The following is a 19528-nucleotide window of genomic DNA, read 5'->3' as shown; positions in this document are numbered from 1 at the left end:
AGCTCGCATGCAACACCCTAAACATACAGTAAAACCAACTCTATAGGTGATTGAAATGAAGCACTCAACAATTAGTACTAGCCCCACCACCAAAAAAAAAAAAAAATTCAAAACTTTATTTACGCACACACTCCCACCCGAAAGGAGAGGAGGGCAGACCAACTTCTGGGACAAGAGAGGAGAGCCTTCCCCCCCTGATGAGGCATAGTAAATCGTTGAATGATAGAAAGAATAGTCTATACGTCCTAAGTTTGTTGTAAGTACAAAGAATTAGATCATGCCTAGTAGGAATAACATAGATTATAGAAATGATAACTTGGTCAAAAGCAAATTTTATTAATATTGTTTCAAAAATTAATTAAATAATATAATAATTCAGTTTTCATTTTTTGTGTACAAATTACAAAAATTTATAACTAAGAATCACGTATCGAAATTAAAGTTTATAAATTCTCAACTATATTATTGATAAACATTTAAATACTCTTGCACGTGAAAAAAATCAATGAACTCACAAGTAATTATTACATTACAACACCATTGCCTTACTTAATCTCAAAATTGCATTTTATTTCCTTAATTCTCCTTCCATTATATCATTGTAAATAACATTATTAAAAAATGTAAAGCTATAATTTCCAATTATTTTCTTTATTTTTTAAGATAAAATTCTCCTTTTTTTTTAATGGTAAGATAAAATTCTATTTATAGTTTAGAAGAAATTAATATTTATACAAATATAGGTGGGCATTTTAGCAAAGATACTATTTGATGGTCGATTTTCCAAGCAGGCAACTCTCCCTAGTTTGCAAGAAATTATTACAAATACGGGTTGGTATACAAATAAAGGAAATTTGGTGGGTTGGATATGCAATAAATGATAAATCCTCCAAAATGCAAAATGACCACCCAAAAAGGGCATAACGGGAATTTAGCATGGAAATTCAAAAAATAGTAATCTGTAATAGCATAATTTGAAATTTAAAAAAAAAAAAAAAAAACCCTCAAAGCTTTCGACTTCCTAATTGGCAACTGGACCCTTCTCAGCTTTTACAGGGTTCCAGACTCTCATCAAGCTAAGCATTTTGTTTTTTCTTTCCAAAAAAAGAGAAATTACAAATATATATTTTATTATTTTTAAATCAGATCTAAACCGTTTCACAAGAAACGATTTCGCCAACTCACCACCTAACCTGAAAATTTTGAATTTATGCAAAAGCAACAACAATAGCAAAACCAAAAGCAGAGAAGGAGGAGAAGAAGCAGAAGCTGAATTCTGTTTCAGGAAAAGGAAAACAGAAAGCCCTCTTCTCTTTTCTTCTTCCTCAACACCAAGGTTGGGTTGGGTTGGATTACGAGAAACAGCCACAGTTTGTGTGAGTTTCGTTGTTAATCTTAACAGCCTTTACACTCTCTTTTAGCAAACCAAGCTTGTCACAGAGTTTGTTTTCTTTTTGCCTTTTTGTTTTCGCGCAACGGTGGAAACAGATACAACCACAACGTTTCCTTCTTCTACCTGTTAACAAACCCTCAAAATTTTAGCCTCAGAATTCTGTAATTCTTATCTTAATTCGGTTTTTTTTTTTATTGGGAACTGTGGTTTGGAGAGAGGTGGCGTGGCGTAGCGTGGCGTTCATTGAGACACCTTTTTTTATTAAATTTTATTTTTGCGGATTATAAAATTGTAAGTATAGTTGGCGAGGATATTTTGATTCCAAATAGGGTTTTTGGATGCTTATTTTTATCTTAATTAAACCTCAATTTTGAGATTTTAGAGGCAGACTGAGTTTCTTTATTGGAGTTTGTGTCTCTTTTTCTTTTTGTCGAAGTTTGGATCAGAAGGGTTTTTTTTTTGTTCAAAGCTGCGTTTTCATGACGTTGTGTGTATGAGAGAACTGCAATTTTTTCGAGCTTTTGGTAACTATCGCAGAAATTAGTTTTTGAGAACGTGTTCCGCTTTGATTTGAATAAGAATTTTGCTTTCTTCGTCTGTCTTCCTTCACATTTTGGCGTTTATGAAATCCAATTTCGACTTTTTATCAGTCTTAAGGTGTTGAGAGAAGTTGCGAGTGTAAAATTTTTAACATTTTGATCCAAATTAGGTATTCGAAGCTGTTTGAGTATTTGTTAATTTTTATTATTTTACAATTTGTTATTGGGTGACAAATTTCTTAGTTTGTGGAATCAGAATGCTTGGAAGTTTATTTTTGAAAATTTTGTGTCGTGTCAGGGTTTTGTATTGAAGGAATAAATTGCAATAGAAAATGATGGTGTCTGCGTCACCGGCAGCGGTGGCAAGGAGCTCATTGGAGGAGATGCTGGACTCGCTTCGGCGGCGAGATGAGGCCTTGGAGAAGACCAAAGAACTGCCGCCTGCTTTGCCAGCTCGGCCCACCTCAAGGGCACGACTTCCCTCTGCGCGGCACTCACTGCCCACTGACTTCATGGTAGGTGCCAATGGCCAAATGGAAAGCAAAGTGGAAATTGAAGTTAATAAAGGGAAGGAGGATACAATTAGGAAGGAGAAGCAGTTAGGGAACAAGACAGGAAGTTTTGGAAGCAAGAAGATGAGGAAAGATCAGAATTGTGTGGATTCAAATCCTTATTCGGAGGAGAAGAATGGGCCAGCAAAGGGACCTGTTATTAGTTCAATACCAAACGCTGAAGAGCCAGAGTGGGAGGACAACATTGGCTATTTTATCAAGAAGGTAATTTTACGCGCCCCCGCGCGCGCGCACACACACACGTATCCCAATCTTCCTTTTTTCCTTCAGATCTACCTGTTATTTCATATCAATGCTCAGTGGATTGTTTTTATGTTGTAACTAAAGTTGTCGGAGTGCCTAGAGATAAGAGCCGGCTCAGTAGTTTTTGCTAGAGTAGGAATGCTTATGGATGTTAGGTTTTTTTTTTTTTTTTACTTTAGGTTTTGGATTTTCGGGCAGAAGTTGAAATTTTAGGAGTTGATCCAGCTCACTAGTTTTTGCTAGAATAGGAATGCCTATGGATAGGTTTGTTTTTGTTACTTTAGGTTTTAGATTTTAGGGCAGAAGTTGAAATTTTAGGAGTTGAAACTTTCTACAATGATTGGTGATCCACAGGTGTCTCCACATTGTAATAGGAGATGTTTAACCGTGGAGAACAGTTTCTCTTATATATGGTTGTACTCATCTGTAGAATAACCTCGAAAATGTGAATTTATTTTACAATAGTGGTTGATGGGCAGGTGCGGGGTGGTACAACAGGGATACATGTTAGAACTGTTATATTGTTGGGATGAGTGGATTAATCAACACTCATTTAATTTAGAAGGTGAAGATATAGCTGAAATGTTTAGAACGGATAGATTGTGTCATTCACAATGTCAATTATTGATATTGGTTCCTTAATAGTTTTTAAGTGTGAATTATTTTATTCCATAAAAAGCATTTTTGTTATTGTACATGGATATGTTTTATTTGGTGAAAGTTGGCGCAAACGAAATTGAGTTTATTATGGGATTATTTTCTTCCAGAAACTACGAATCTGGTGTCAGCTTGCAAATGGGCGATGGGGTTCAGGGAATATACAATCAACTTCAGGGGATGAAGCAGTTGTCTTACTCTCAGGTGGAAATGTAAGCTCCTTTTTTCTCTGAATGCTTTTTGAACATCTTTCAATTGCTTATGCTGGTGGAGTCTAACTGCAAATAATGTTTCATTTTTATAGTTTGTAAAGGTGTCTACTGCAGACCTCTTGCCTGCAAACCCAGATATTCTTGAGGGTGTAGATGATCTTATGAAGCTTAGTTATCTGAATGAGCCATCAGTTTTTTACAATCTTAAGTACCGATATTCTCAGGATATGGTTTATGTAAGTGCAATAGAAACCTTTTTCTCATACCATGTTCTTGTTAGTAAGATTTTTGTCTTCTCTCAGCTCCTTTTTTGCCATTTCTTTTGTTCATTTCCGCAGAGCAAAGCAGGGCCAGTTTTAATTGCTGTAAATCCCTTCAAAGCTGTTCCATTTTATGGAAATGAAATTATCACAGCTTATAAGCAGAAGCTTCTGGACAGTCCTCATGTTTATGCTATAGCAGACACTGCTTACAGTGAGATGATGAGAGGTGAATGAATCCTATTTCTTTTTTTTTTTTTTCCTGCTCTTGAAGTTAGTATTATGTCTGAGGCCCTTCTTTCTCATTGCCTTCTTTTTGGTGATTACAATCTGCAGATGAAAAAAATCAATCCATAATTATAAGGTTAGTTTTCATTTCTTTCTTTTAGTATTTTTGAGCTTCTCTATTTTTTCCCCCTTATCTCCTATTGTGCTGGGTCTTTACTCTTTAATCTCTTCTTTAATACTTCAAAAACAATTGGGATATTTGTGTAGCTATAAATTCTTTTAACATTTGTCCTACAGTGGTGAAAGTGGAGCTGGGAAAACCGAGACAGCAAAGCATGCAATGCAATACTTGGCTAATCTTGGTGGTGGCATTGGTGGCATAGAGCATGAGATTCTTCAGACCAACTGCATACTTGAAGCATTCGGAAATGCAAAAACATCCAGGAATGACAACTCCAGCAGATTTGTGAGTTATTATTACTTTTTTTGTACTTCATTGGATAAGTTACTCCCGGATTTGTCACTTTAACACTTTGCACTTTTCCTTTTGGTGCAGGGGAAGCTAATTGAAATTCATTTCAGCACATTAGGGAAGATATGCGGTGCTAAAATTCAAACTTGTAAGCATGTTTAAGTCAAGTGAATTGTTTTTATTAGTGTGCAATTTCATGCTTTGTGTAATAACTGATTTGCCAATTTTCCTATGTTGACATATGCAAATGTTGATTCTCGTATGATACTTGTGCATAGTTCTGCTAGAAAAGGTAAATTTTCAATCCAAAATTTTATCTTGGAATTTGCATTTTCATCATCTTTGACTTCTCAGCTTGTTATTTCTCCTTTAAGCAGTCTAGAGTAGTTCAGCTGGCCAAGGGTGAAAGATCTTACCATATATTTTACCAACTTTGTGCTGGTGCTCCATCAATTCTTAGAGGTAAAATTTTCGTGAATTAGCCATCTAAATTTCGAAAGTTTTTTGATTAAAAGTAACCTTTATTATGCTGATATGCATATTGCATACATTTGCCAGGCATTTCCATAGTAAAAGGAGATTAAAATTTGTTTTAATGAGATAATGTTGCTAAGACCTTATACAATGGATCTTAAAATTGCTCTGGGGTCTTTTCAACTTACTGTTTTGTCATGTTAACTGATTCTATTATTGGTTAATCCTTGTCGAACATTTGTTTCTGTGCTGTTTTTATCATTAATCATAAGCTCTCATGTGGCTTAAAGGCTGATATGCAGAACTGTAGCATACACATTCAGCATTCATTTTTGAGCTTTAGTTGTACAATAGCTATCTCTTCCTTGAAAAGCTAAAACTATTGATTGATCAATCCATCTTAACTTCATTGTGCCCTCTCTTTCTCTCTCTGTCTCTCTCTCCCCCTCCTGCCCTCTCCCCTTATATCTCTTTTTTCCCTTTGCAGAGAGATTGAACCTTAAAATGGCTAGTGAGTACAACTATCTTAACCAGAGTGAGTGCTTGGTAATTGATGGTGTTGATGATGCCCTGAACTTTCATAAGCTTATGGTAAGTACAAAGTTAAGTTTTTACTGCCATGATCTATATGGTAAAAGCCCCATGTTTTACATTATTTTATTTCATGGCACTAAGGATGATAGATTTCTTCTGTTTTTGGTGGGTTATTTTCCCATCTCTCTAGGAAGCCTTAGACATTATTCAAATTTGCAAAGCTGATCAGGAGCAGACATTTGCAATGCTTGCTGCAATATTGTGGCTTGGAAATGTATCATTTCAAGTAATTGGCAATGAAAATCATGTGGAGGTGTTGGCTGATGAAGGTAAAATCCAAAGGGATATGCTTTTGATGGTGTCTCTTCTAATGCATGTTTTGTGTCTATTGTCGTTTCTGTGCCTTCTATCTTGGCAGCTTTGATTATTGGATTATAACTGATACTGCCTCAAGTTTATTATCTAGTCATAAACGAAAGATGGAAATGTCTTAGTGATTTTGTCAAGCAGTGATAGTGAGGTGGAACCATATTTGTTGATGGAATATGTTAATATGTCAGTTTCAAGTCAGAGTGATTATATAAGTACTAGACTATGCAGCTTTCAATTTTAATTCAAGTAATGGAAGTCTAACTTTTCTCTCTTGGCAAACTAATAGAATTTGGTGATTACCAGTAAGAGTTCATGTTTATAGCTGATTGAAAGGAGTAGACTTAGATGAACTTTAACCCTGAATATTCTGATGGCAATTTGAATGAGCTTAATCATGTGTAATGCATTTACTAAAATTATGATTGTGCAATAGTTTTAACATGATAGAATGGGTTTGTATATGTAGTGAAATAACCAATCAGCTGAATGAGTAGAATGTCGTACATCTAATACTGATTAGACATGCATCGTAGGATATACAGGTAGCCAGCATTTTGACATGATTACATACATGGTATTGTGGAGCTTTATTTGAAACACTACTGATTTTGCTATTATGAACTTTTACAGCTATAACAAATGCTGCCAGGCTGATGGGTTGTAGTATCCAGGACTTGACACTTGCCTTATCAACCCATAAAATTCGATGTGGAAAGGATGATATTGTTAAAAAGTTGACATTCCAGCAGGTATTTTTAGTTCTTGATTTAAAAATAAATTTACCCATCTTTTATGCACATCTATCATATACCTATTATATATTTGAAAACTATTTGCCAAATGCGTGCATTTATTTGATGTCCTTAATTATCTTGAATTCAGGCAATTGACAGAAGAGATGCATTGGCAAAGTTTATCTTTGCAAGCTTGTTTGATTGGCTTGTGGATCAAATCAACAAGTCACTTGGAGTGGGCAAACTGTGTACTGGAAGATCCATAAATATCCTTGATATTTATGGGTTTGAGTCATTTATGGTATACAAGTTGTATGTTTGATGTTTCTGTTTGGTAATGCTTTAAGTGCTGTACACTTGTATCCCTGGTGATTTTAGGCTCTTCAATTTTTCAGAATAATAGCTTTGAACAATTTTGCATTAATTATGCAAATGAGAGGCTGCAGCAACATTTCAACAGGCATCTATTTAAACTTGAGCAGGAGGTAAGCATCTTGGATCTTTAGCAGCATTAATGCATGTTGAAATAAGGCAACCTTCCAGGATTCTTCTTGGTTACAATGATGAAAACAGTCAATTACTCTCAGTGTCTCATATCACATACACACATTCTCTTTTGCTTCTCCAAAGTCATAAAATTGTTGCCATATCTTATTTCTTTAAAATGCCAGTAACTGATAAAAATGACTATTTTATAATGGAAGAAAAGCCTGATTCCAGGGCCAGGACTATGAGGCTTTTTGGTCAGCCCAATTGATTTTCACAAGCCTTTGTTTTAAACACCTTATGTCATGCTTGGCATTCTCATTTTCTGACTTAAAGTCTCATCTCACTGGATGTATTTTGTCTTTCACTGGTTAAATTTCTTTGGAATTGTTATTGTGATCTGATTGTCTAGACAGTCAAAGTTATAATTTCTTATTAATTTCAGGATTATCAAGAGGATGGGATTGATTGGACTAAAGTTGATTTTGCTGACAACCAAGAATGCTTAAACCTCTTTGAAAAGGTATTTCGGTGCATTCATTTTTCTGTATTTTTTATGTGCAGCTTTGTGTTATGAAGGTTGTTTGGGTTCTTCACTTTGCTTTATTTGCATTGGACTATCTCAAGTACATTGGGCATATATGTACAGACTATAAATTTGAAAATGTATTTGGTTTATGTGCCGTATATTATGAGCTAATTGTTGTTATATGAATGTCACCATAGCATTCAGCAGGTATATGATATGTGATTTTGAGTGCTATCAACTGATGCATTTCATATTTTCTTTAGATTTGTTGGTGTCTAAAGCCAGAATGCTTGCCGTCATGCTTAAAGTGGTCACACTTCCATTGCATTCATTTTTTGCAGAAACCTTTAGGACTACTGTCTTTGTTGGATGAGGAATCAAATTTCCCCAATGCCACTGATTTCACGTTTGCCAATAAGCTTAAGCAGCACTTGAGCAGTAATCCTTGCTTTAAAGCTGAAAGAGGGAGGGCTTTTGCCATTCTTCATTACGCTGGAGAGGTCAGTTATGCTTTTTTCCTGGAGGAGGTTTGATTTTTTCCCCTATCTGTTTGAACTCTTCAAGTCAGCCTGGAAACCTTGACAATTAGTCCTTTTGCTTATGGTATTATTGATGAAATCAATGCATATGAGGAATCTGTAATTTTTTAAGGGAATTTATGGTTCCTCCATCCTTTTCTGTTGTGTGTATGTGTGTTAGGTTTAAACTTAAGTGCCATAAAGCATAGGTTTCTTCTTCTTAAGTATCAATTAAATAGAGCATCTTCCAGTGAACTGGCCCTGTTGATTGTCTTAAAATTGGATTCGTTTAGGAATTTTATTTTGTGAAATAGAATTATTAGCATCCGAAACGTTGTACTTATTTATTAGTTTATGCACTACAGCTGGTAAATGTCAGAAGAACGATGGTAACATTGTGTTTAATAGTGGCTAGTTTTGATGCTAACACTTAAAAGGTAAATCCTTAATGTGACTGTTCTTTTTTTTCTGTTTTTACCCATTTCTAGGTTCTTTACATCTTAGTATTGGGGATGCAAATTCTCCTATTAAAAATGATATAGAATATTGCTTTCAAATTAGGCCAGTTTGCTAAATATTTGGCAGTGATTTTATATCTTGTTCAGTTAGTGTAGCCCCTTAGCTATTGTTTACATATGCAGAAAATATGATGCTTTGAAACAAATAATCTATTCTCTGGGCCTACTATTCCCATTCAATTCATGCTGGGTTAATAAACTGTTAATGTGAATATATATATATATATATATATATATATATATATATATATATATATATATGAAATTATTAATGTTTAGAGTTTGTTCAGGTTGTATATGATACAAATGGCTTCCTGGAAAAGAACCGAGATCTGCTGCACTCAGATTTCTTCCAACTACTGTCATCCTGCAGTTGCCAACTGCCACAATTGTTTGCCTCCAGAATGTATAATCGATGGGAGTCTTTGAAATTTGCAAGTCCATTAAGCCAATCTGGTGGAATGGAATTCTCAACACAAAGTGTCGGTACTAAGTTCAAGGTAGACAATTATGCCATGGTGTTTACATCTACTCATGTAGTATTGATAGTCTGACTTCAGATTGGATACCTGAACTCGGCAATTTTATCAAACTATTATGTGACTTATTTGATGAAATTGGAGAATCAACTTTGTTTTGAAAATAATATCATCTCTGGAAGTATAAAGAATACAAAAGGATATCATCTCAACATTTTGTTTGTCACTTATTCAAGAGCATGCCTTGTTTTTAGCACAACAATTTGTGCCCTGGCCAGTGCATAATCCTTTCTGATATTGCTTTTTGCAAAACCTTGAGGGGTGTCTTTCATGTCTGTAGGGGCAACTATTCAAACTGATGCACCAGCTGGAGAAGACCACACCTCACTTCATTCGCTGCATAAAACCAAATACTAAGCAGCTTCCTGGAGTCTATGAAGACAATCTTGTCTTACAACAACTTCGATGTTGTGGAGTTTTGGAGGTGGTTAGGATTTCAAGATCTGGGTATCCAACTCGAATGACTCATCAAGACTTTGCTCAAAGGTACAGGATAACATATTCCTTGCATTAGATTCTCTTCTAGTTCATTTCCTTTTTGATTAGTGGTTAGTGAATTCTTATCATAAACTTGCTCTTAATTTAGGTATGGCTTCCTACTCTTGGGGACAAATGTATCTCAAGATCCATTAAGCATATCAGTTGCTGTTCTACAACAATTTAATGTAGCCCCTGAAATGTATCAAGTTGGTTATACCAAAGTGTTTCTTCGGACAGGCCAGGTGTGGAACTATATTTACAAGAGTTTCAAATTTTTTTGATTTCCTGTCCTACACTGTTCTTAGGTACTTTTGTTATACATCTGGCTGATAGTTATGTCTACTTTGCTTTTAATGTTTAGAAGTTGTAACTTGAACTTTTAGTAGGTTTATAGAATTCAGTTGTAAGGAACTTTTGCAACTGTCAACAGTAATTCAAATGACTGAAATTTTCATTATCTCACATTTTGGAGCAAGTCTCTTTTTATGTTTTTTGAACATGAATTATTGTACATAATTATCTATAATTAGTAACTGCCTAATTGCTTTTATGTATGCTTAGAATGAATATGTTATTTTGCTAATTGCTGTGTGTGAAACTCACCAATTATTAGCATGAAATAAACTAATCATGGTTTATGCAAAAAATAAAAAGGTCTATTGCAATGTTAGACTTTGCATGCTACTGTAGCAATATAGTAAGGCTCAATAAAGCTTCACTATTATGTTAAAGAAACTATATTCTCATTTAAATTGAAAAAATAAATAAAACGTATTCCTTTATCTTTTATGATTCTTAGTAGATCTATTAATTAATTAAGAGGCATATCAATCTTTTGTTCTTGTGGAGTGTTTCTCTTTAGTGACCTGTAGATCTCTTTGGGCATGCTTAAGAGTAGGCCATTACTGTCTGCATAATACTTGATCCATTGCATGGGCTTTATTTAAAAAAAAAAAAAAGGTTTTAAAAATATAATGTTCCTTTATATGTAGTACAATTACATTGTACTTTAACACTGTAGTAGCATATAATCACAAAATGTGAAAGTTTTATGGACTTGGCTCTTGAGGACTATGTATCAAGTTTGAGAATGAGTTAAATCTGGGCTTGAAGTTCATCAAGTTCTGAGAATGAGCAATTTCAAGTTAGCTCTAAGACGAGTGTGAATTCTCAAAATTAATCATAGTGAGCCTAATACACATCTCAATTCAGCTTGACTTTGTTCATCTGTAGCCCTAATGCAATAAATTGACCTATGGGTACTGATGTCTTTTTGAGAAGTAGCTATGTTTCTGGAATTGTTTGGTGGTTGCTTTGATTTCTCATCAATTGTACACAATTGTCAGTTTCACATTAGGATTTTGAATGTGAGGAGGAGAACTAAGTTGGAGGGAAGGTGATTTAATCATACAAGTAACACAATTATCCACTTTCGAGATCAAAACATCGCTGATTTGGTTTGGAGCAGGAGCACCGAGCACCTCTTAGGAATCTCACAAACATTTAGGATACATTATCTTGTGGATTAAAACCTGGTGTGGCATGATGCTTAGATTTGGAAATTGAGTCAACATATTGCTTTTTGCTTGTTATGAGATTATGATTGTCAGTCAATTACTTCACTGATTTATTGTTTGTTGGTGGATCACAGATAGCGAAATTGGAGGAGCAGAGGAAGCGAGTTCAACAAGGCATACTTGGGGTCCAAAAATGTTTCCGTGGCTCCCAAGCTCGTCGTGATTTAAATAAACTGAAACAAGGAGTGACAATATTACAATCATGTAAGGCAAACTTATTTTTTATATTTATTATCTTATTCTGTTGGGATGTTTTGCTCTCTATATTTTGGTGGACCTCACATTTCAACATTGATTTGGTCTATCATATACAAATTGCACCATCTCTTTCTAGTAACTTTTAGTTGTTGGTCCTTGCTGATAATTTGCTTTAAAGCACCAAAAATACTTGTTTTGGTGGCCTTAGATGCAACTTATTGTTATGATTTACTTGGGTCCTAATGAAGCTGATTTTTTTTTTCAGTATTCTATGATTTTAAATTCATTTGTTTACTTTTGAAATTCAGTTGTCCGTGGTGAAAATGCCAGAAGGAAGTATAAATCTATGCCAAGGAGTTGCACAGTTAATGCTACCCTCACAGTTGATATTGATAATAAGCTGGTGGCAATTATATGCTTACAATCTGGTAAAAAAAAAATTGTCCTCTGGCCAATTTTAACTCTTATTATTGTGTGCAATATTTTTATTATCCTCCTCCTGCAGTAATCCGTGGGTGGTTGGCTCGGAAGCAATTCAATGACAAGTGTAAATTGATTCCAAATTCTAAAAGAAAGCTAGGAAGGAAGATTTCAGAAGTGAAGGTATTCTTCTTGATGCTGTTTTAGCTCTCAATCATTCACTACAGCTTTGACATGCATAATTTACAGAATTCTTGTGTATTTTTTGGCACCTATTTGTGAATTATTGTTTATTGCAAATATTACATTAGTTTTAGTTGTGTTTTCTCCTCTTTTTTTAATTTCAGACCTAGAAGTTTTGCTTGGATTTATTAGAGATTATGATTCTCATGATGGAAGTGGCCTTTTTTTTTGTTCATATAAAACACTAGTGAATAACTTTTGGGGTAAAGATCTTTCCTATATCTTTCCCATCAAAAGAAGTCTGTCTGTGTTGTACTTTATAATGCTTAAGATGGCATATTAACTAGATCGCTTCACCATTTCTTGTTGTGTCCAATTGCAATTTAGAAAATAGAGGAAGAGAAAGAAGATAAATTAGCAGAAAGGTTTTTCAATGTTAGGAAGCTCAAGTCATCAAACCATTATTGATAATGACATTTCTGTTTCATTACTATAAAATACTAATTTCTCCTTTCGGTTTCTTTGTCAAAGCGAAACTCTTGAGGTCTAATTATGTGTGCCTAGATTTTGTTGAGCAATCTGTTTGTGTGTGTTTCTATTGCTGTGTATTTCAAATTGTGATTTGTGATCTGTTGGCTGGATGCTACCTTGAATAACTTGTACAATGATAGAAGAATTTTGAATTTCTGGGAATTTATGGGCATCTTCAGAGTGAATCAGGTAATATATGCTCAGATAGATATTTGCTTCGGCATTTTTTGGTCCGCAATATGATGGGAAAATATGATTTAAAATTGTTATATAGAAAGCTGTCTGTTGGGATGAGTTTAAGATGAAAATTCTTTTTCCTCAAATACTGACTAGGCATCTATAATATGTCATGTGGCTTTCACAATACATCCTATACAATCTTTTTTAAACTTAATAACTGTCGTACTGAAAAGCTGTGAGCCATCAGGGTCGTTGTCTATCTTTGCCCTGGCTATTTGAACTACTTTTTCTGATCTCATTGGGAAGTAATTGATAATATAATGTACAATTCTTTTGTTCATGAAAACAAAGCAGGCAGCTCTGGAGTTAAATCATTATCATTATTTGCAGGAACACCATAGCAACTGTGATAAAAACTTATATGTTCTTTGATGCATATTTTTGTTCTTAGTTTTTCTGTGTATTTAAATAATGCAATGAAGTTGACTTTTTTCCTTGCTGACCAGGTCATACCACAAGAGCAAGTTGAGCTTCAGACTTCGATTTTGGCAGAACTTCAAAGGAGGGTTACTAAAGCAGAAGTAACTCTAGTGCAAAAGGAAGAGGAAAATGCTGCATTGCGGGAACAATTACAACAGTTTGAGAGACAGTGGTCAGAATATGAGGCAAAGATGAAAGCAATGGAAGAAACATGGCAAATGCAGATGGTATCATTGCAAGTAAGTTTTCTTGTTAATACATAAATATGCCTCTTTGTTTTGTTCTTAATATACAAAAAGGACAAAAACAGAGAATTGTGAAGAAATTAATCTGATTTTGATGGCTACGGCTCATACATTCAAACTGACTTTATAATGTAATAACAGTGACCTTCTACTAATAATAAAAAAAAAAGGATTGTACCCTACAACTATTTTTTCTGGTTATCTTCTCATTAGGGAGTATCTTTAGCAAGTAAAAGAGCATATCTTCATTAGCTAGAAAATAATAGAGTTGGCTTCGTAACAATTAGTACATTTTAAATTTTAGATTTCTAGAACAATAAAAACGGCCTCTCTCTTGCAAAGCAAGGGTAAGGCTGCGCAATGCGCACATCAACGCTCGCCAAAGCCGACAAGTGTAGGATGTTTGTGCATCGGGTCACCCTTTACTTCTAGAACAACAATTTCAATGCAAATGTGCTGTTTGTGGACTATTAACTTTACACGGATTTTGAACAATGCACCTTGAGTTGAACATATCCTTGGTAGCGGTGGGTATCTTAACTTACCAGAGATCATCAATTCAACTCAACTCAACTCAATTCAATTAAGCCTTTATCCCAAAAATTTAGGGTCGGTTATATGGATTCTCTTTCTCCACTCTAAACGATTTTGGGTTAAATCCTCGGAAATATGTAATGCTTCTAGGTCATGTTGTACTACTCTCCTCCAGGTCAGTTTAGGTCTACCCCTTCTTTTCTATCATCTAACCTAATGTGCTCTACTTGTCTAATTGAAGCCTTCGTATGTCTACGCTTCACATGACTAAATCACCTCAATCTCCCTTCTCTCAACATATCGTCAATTGGTACCACTCCTACCTTTTCTCTAATACTCTTATTACAGACTTTATCTAGTCTAGTATGGCCACTCATCCACTTTAACATTCTCATCTCCGCAACTCTTATCTTAGACACATATGACTCATTCAGTGCTCAACACTCACTACCATATAACATGGCCGGTTGTATGGTTGTATAGTAAAATTTTCCTTTCAACTTATTGAGAATCTTGCGATCACATAAAACTCCCATGGCACGTCTCTACGTCAGTTATCCGGCTTTAATCTTATGACTAACATCCTCCTCACATCCCCCATCTACTTGAAGGACTGAGCCGAGATATTTAAAGTGATTACTTTGGGACAGTACCACTCCATCTAAACTAACTCCTTACCTATCACCAGTTCGGCCTTCACTGAACTTGCAATGCATGTATTTTGTCTTCATTCTACTTAAAGCCCTTTGACTCTAGAGTACTTCTCCAAAGTTTTAGCTTTCTATTGACTCCTTCTCGTGTCTCATTTATCAGAACTATATCATTCGCAAACATCATGCACCAAGGGATACTCTCTTGTATATGTTTCGTCAGTTCATCTAAAACTAATGTAAAAAGGTAAGAGCTTACAACTGAACCTTAATGAAATCCAACTGAAATAGGAAAATCTCGTGTCCCCTCCTACTGTGCACACTATAGTAGTTGCTACTTCATATAAATCTTTCAACACTTGTATGTACTAAATAGATACCCTCTTTTGTTCTAACACTCTCCATAAGATATCTCTTGGAACACTATCATAAGCCTTCTCCAAATCGATAAAAACTATGTGTAAATCTTTCTTTACATCTCTATATTTCTCCATTAAGCTTCTAATGACAAAGATTGCTTCCATAGTTGAATGAACGGGCATAAAGCCAAATTGATTAGGAGAGATAGAAGTGTCATGACGTAGTCGATGTTCCACAACTCTCTCCCACAGCTTCATAGTATGGCTCACGAGTTTAATTCCCCTATAGTTTGAGCAACTCTGTATGTTTCCCTTATTTTTAAAAATGGGTACTAAAATACTCCTCTTCCATTCATCAGACATTTTTTTTTTGAATTTAGAATTTTATTAAACAATTTAGTTAACCATGCCACTCCCATATCTCCCAAACACTTCCACACTTCAATTGGTATTCTATCGGGTCCACAGGCTTTATCTACTTTCATTCTCTTAAGTGCTTCCTTTACTTCTAAAAATCTAATCCTAGTATAATTCACATTCTTTTCTATTGCTCTGTAGTCTATATTCACGCTATTACCATTTTGATTATTATTAAAAAGATCATCAAAATAATTTCTCCATTTTTCTTTAATGTCCTCATCTTTCATTAACATTTTTCCTTCTTTATCCTTAATGCACCTAATTTGATTGAGATCTTGACATTTCTTTTCTCTCCTCCTTGCTAATCTATGCATACCTTTCTCCCATTCTTTAGTTCCAAGTTTCTCATACAATTTTTAAAAGGCCTGCGCTCTTGCTTAACTAACTGCCTTTTTTGTCTCTTTCTTTGCTATCTTGTACTGTTCATATGCCTCATTATTATCACACTTAGGTAATTTCTTATACCATTCCCTCTTTCTCTTCACTGCCTTTTGTACTTCCTCATTCTACCACCATCTCTCTTTTGAGGATGGTCCATGTCCTCTAGACTCTCCAAGTACTTTTTTAGCAACTTCTCTAATATTTGATGCCATCTGTACCCACATACCATTGACCTCCACATCTAGCTTCCATGCTTCGGACTCGAGAAGCTCATTTTTGAACTTCACTTGCATTACGCCTTTCAACTCCTATCACTTTGTTCGAGCTATACTATTTCTTCTAATCTTATTTGAATTGTTCTTAAACTTGACATCCAATACCACGAACCGATGTTGGCTTGTTAAAGCCTCTCCCAGAATGACCTTACAATCTTTGCATAGAGTTCTATTTGTCTTCCTGGTTAAGAGGAAGTCAATTTGGCTTCTATGTTACCCACTTTTGAAAGTCACTAAATGTGACTCTCTTTTTATAAAATAGGTATTTGCTAGTATTAAGTCATATACCATAGCAAAATCCATGATGCTTTTTCCTTCCTCAGTTTGACTGCCAAAACCAAAACCTCCATGAACATTCTCATAACCTTGCCTATCACTTCCTACGTGTCCATTCAAATCTTCACCGATGAAAACATTCTCTTCATTTGTTATGCTTTGCATTAGATCATCCAAATATTTTCAAAACCTTTGTTTACTTTCACTATCTAGTCCTATTTGTGGGGCATAAGCACTAATCATATTTATTGTTTCTCCTTCTAGTACTAGTTTTACTAGTATAATTCTATCCCCTACTTTTTTCACAGCTATTACAGCATCTTTCAATGTACTGTCTATGATTATACCCACTTCGTTTCTGTTCCTCTCTTTTTTAGTAAACCACAGTTTGTACCCGGAATTACCCACTTGCTTTTCTCTCCTATCCATTTAGTCTCCTGAATGCAAGCAATATTCACCCTTCTTCTTTCCAAGGTATCCACAAGCTCCATTAATTTTCCTGTAAGTGATCCAACATTCCAAGTGCCAATCCTAATTCTCCTCCTATCCTGTTCCTTCCTAATTGATTTTCTTCTATGATATCTTCTATTGTTGTCTATCTTGTGTTCTGTTCCACTATTTGTTCTACTATTTGTCTTATGGACTAACTTTTTTACCCACACCTGTCCATGATGTGAGAACTCTTGCTTATTTAACACCATACTTGGGCGTCGGCATTCCTCGTTGCTTTCGGTGAACGCCCTACACACTTGCATATTTCTTATTACACCCGGACTCCGATATAGTGCGTCGTAAGTAGAGGACGCCCCAATGTTTATATCATTTGAATCCATATCATAAGGTGTGACGAAATTTTTACGCTGGTTGTCACCTACCGCAACCCTTCTCCTTTATCCGGGTTTAGGACCGGCTAAGCACAAACTACTTAGGCGGAGTTTTACCAGAGATCATCATTATCTAAAAATTAGCCAATGAAATGCTGATAAATTTTAGTTGGTCAGTAGGTCTAGGACCAGTATAGAAGGGACAGTGATGTTGGGGGAGTAATCATCATCTTCATCAGTTAGGAGGTGGCCTGTATACCTTTTTATTTGCTTGACATCAAATGGTTTAGCAGATACTGGGCTACATTATGGTGCAAATACAATGTCATCATTGGTTAAGATGGGATTGTAACAAAAAGGAGGTAGCGTTCCTATAAGCTTAGCAAGCAAGCTGATGTTGCTCAGAGAATATTTTAATTGGAGAGACCGTGACTAACTTGTCACTGTCATTAACTGAGGATCTTACTTGCAACTATGCCGTTACTTTCTGGTCATCAAATTTTAAGAGTGGCAAAATGTGATTGGCTTATGGACCTAATTGGATAGGAAAACCTTATTATGCCAAACCAGACTGACTAGACATTTTTAGCCCTTGGTGTGGCCTTGAGGCATTTGCCTGAGGCAAGTCGAAGTGCATGATTAACATCAAATCGTATGAGTTTGTTCTTCCAACAAATGAAAGCAGTTGTACCTTTTATTTGCTAACAATGACCAAAGGACTTCTAATTAAAGCCTGAGAAGAGATGAATGAAATTGGCTCTAATGGTCAAGTTTACTACTTACTAGTGACTGTAACTCAGGTTTTGGTTTGTGTCATCTAACCTAAGGAGATGAAAGCCTGTCTCCTGAATATCATTATTCATCCTTCCCCTATCAGCCACCAAAAATTGAAGAAAATAAAATTTGATTTCTGTTAGGTATGCCAATTGAAGATATGTGAGAGGGACTGTAATATGTGATGGTTCCACCATCTGTCAAAAGCTTTAGATATCTGATATTTAGAATGCAAATATTCATATCTCTATATGGATTCTTCAGACGGTGTGATAGTTGGCTTAATATATTACTTTGATATCTATATTTCTTAATTGTAATTTCATTGTCAGACAAGTCTTGCTGCAGCCAGAAAGAGTCTTGCTACTGATAACACTGCTGGTCAACCTGGAAAACTACTTGATTCTTTTGCATCACCTCACTATTATGATTCTGAGGAAAACACGTCCTCAGGACTTCGAACTCCTGGTGGAAGCACGCCCAGCAAAATGCCTCTTACCATTCATGATGGAGGAGTAGGGAGAGAGACTAATGGCCCTATAAATGCGGTCAGCATTCTTGCAAAGGAATTTGAGCAACGGAGACAAAATTTTGATGATGATGCCAAAGCACTAGCCGAGGTTAAAGCAGCTCAACCTGCTTCTGATTCAGAATTTAGAAAATTGAAATTAAGATTTGAGACATGGAAGAAAGAATACAAAGTAAGATTAAGAGAGACAAAGGCAAGGCTTAACAAATTTGGGCATGGAGAAATTGAAAGAAGAACTCGAAAATGGTGGGGAAAGATAGGGCCAAAGGGGTTCCGACGCTCCCATGTTTGATTACCATTTTCCACTTGGAGGGTAGGGATGGTCAGATAAATGTGGAGGGAGCTCAAGGAACGCACGAGAAGTGTACAAAGCCATCATGTGGCTTCCCCATTGTCTAGTGGTTGGTTTGCTCTTTAAAGCCCCAGAAATTTGGTCTATGTTGTGATGGTAGCTGAGTTGGAAAAATTATATTTTTTTATCCACCAAATTGTTGATCAATGAAAAGGATTAATGATCATGTATAGTCGAATAGGTTTTCTAAGATTCATGCTCCAGCGTCTCTTTTTGCAAACTAGGTTAGGCTATTTGTATATATTCTGTTATCATAGATGTAATGAGACAAACTTGGTAGTACCAAGCGTGAAAATATGAAATGAAATTATTTATATTGCCTGGTTCTCTCATCAGCAAAGCATTATTCATAGACCAATGATTGATTTGGAAATTTTCTTACGATGGCACGAATTTCGGTCATCTGATCAATCGAAATGCTGATCCATTGTGAAAATTCATGCACACTGAATCATCTATTGCTTACTCTCCCGAATACCAATTTATGTTTGGCAATGGTTTAGAGAAAGGAATATAGTAACTTTCTGTTAAACTTCTAACTTACTCTTTGTAATTTTAAAATTAAGTAATTTAATTTTTA

The 19528-nt window shown here is 35.3% G+C and overlaps 1 protein-coding gene across 5 annotated transcripts; it reads left to right on the top strand.

Annotated features, from left to right (window-relative positions):
* Positions 1 to 1025: 1025 nt before the first annotated feature.
* Positions 1026 to 19280, top strand: LOC110642773 (myosin-2). 5 transcript variants are annotated; one of them, XM_058145434.1, is made up of 25 exons: positions 1027 to 1376; positions 2231 to 2708; positions 3515 to 3616; positions 3709 to 3852; positions 3955 to 4105; positions 4213 to 4240; positions 4402 to 4570; positions 4661 to 4724; positions 4855 to 4868; positions 4954 to 5038; positions 5538 to 5641; positions 5775 to 5913; positions 6587 to 6705; positions 6839 to 6991; positions 7086 to 7175; positions 7622 to 7699; positions 8047 to 8205; positions 9032 to 9241; positions 9561 to 9766; positions 9867 to 10002; positions 11412 to 11541; positions 11844 to 11963; positions 12041 to 12138; positions 13356 to 13568; positions 18400 to 19280. In XM_058145434.1, exons 2-25 carry the CDS (start codon positions 2265 to 2267, stop codon positions 18886 to 18888), a joined length of 3645 nt encoding a protein of 1214 aa, XP_058001417.1. In that variant the 5' UTR covers positions 1027 to 1376; positions 2231 to 2264; the 3' UTR covers positions 18889 to 19280. The 5 variants fall into 5 exon arrangements, with proteins under 5 accessions (XP_058001422.1, XP_058001417.1, XP_058001418.1 ...); XM_058145435.1 differs by having other exon boundaries at positions 1027 to 1684; XM_058145438.1 differs by lacking the exon at positions 1027 to 1376 and adding an exon at positions 1901 to 1917.
* Positions 19281 to 19528: the final 248 nt, after the last annotated feature.

This window comes from Hevea brasiliensis, chromosome 4 (genome assembly GCF_030052815.1).
Source record: "Hevea brasiliensis isolate MT/VB/25A 57/8 chromosome 4, ASM3005281v1, whole genome shotgun sequence".
Classification (NCBI taxonomy): Eukaryota; Viridiplantae; Streptophyta; class Magnoliopsida; order Malpighiales; family Euphorbiaceae; genus Hevea; species Hevea brasiliensis.
This window is presented reverse-complemented; position numbering and strand designations above follow the sequence as displayed.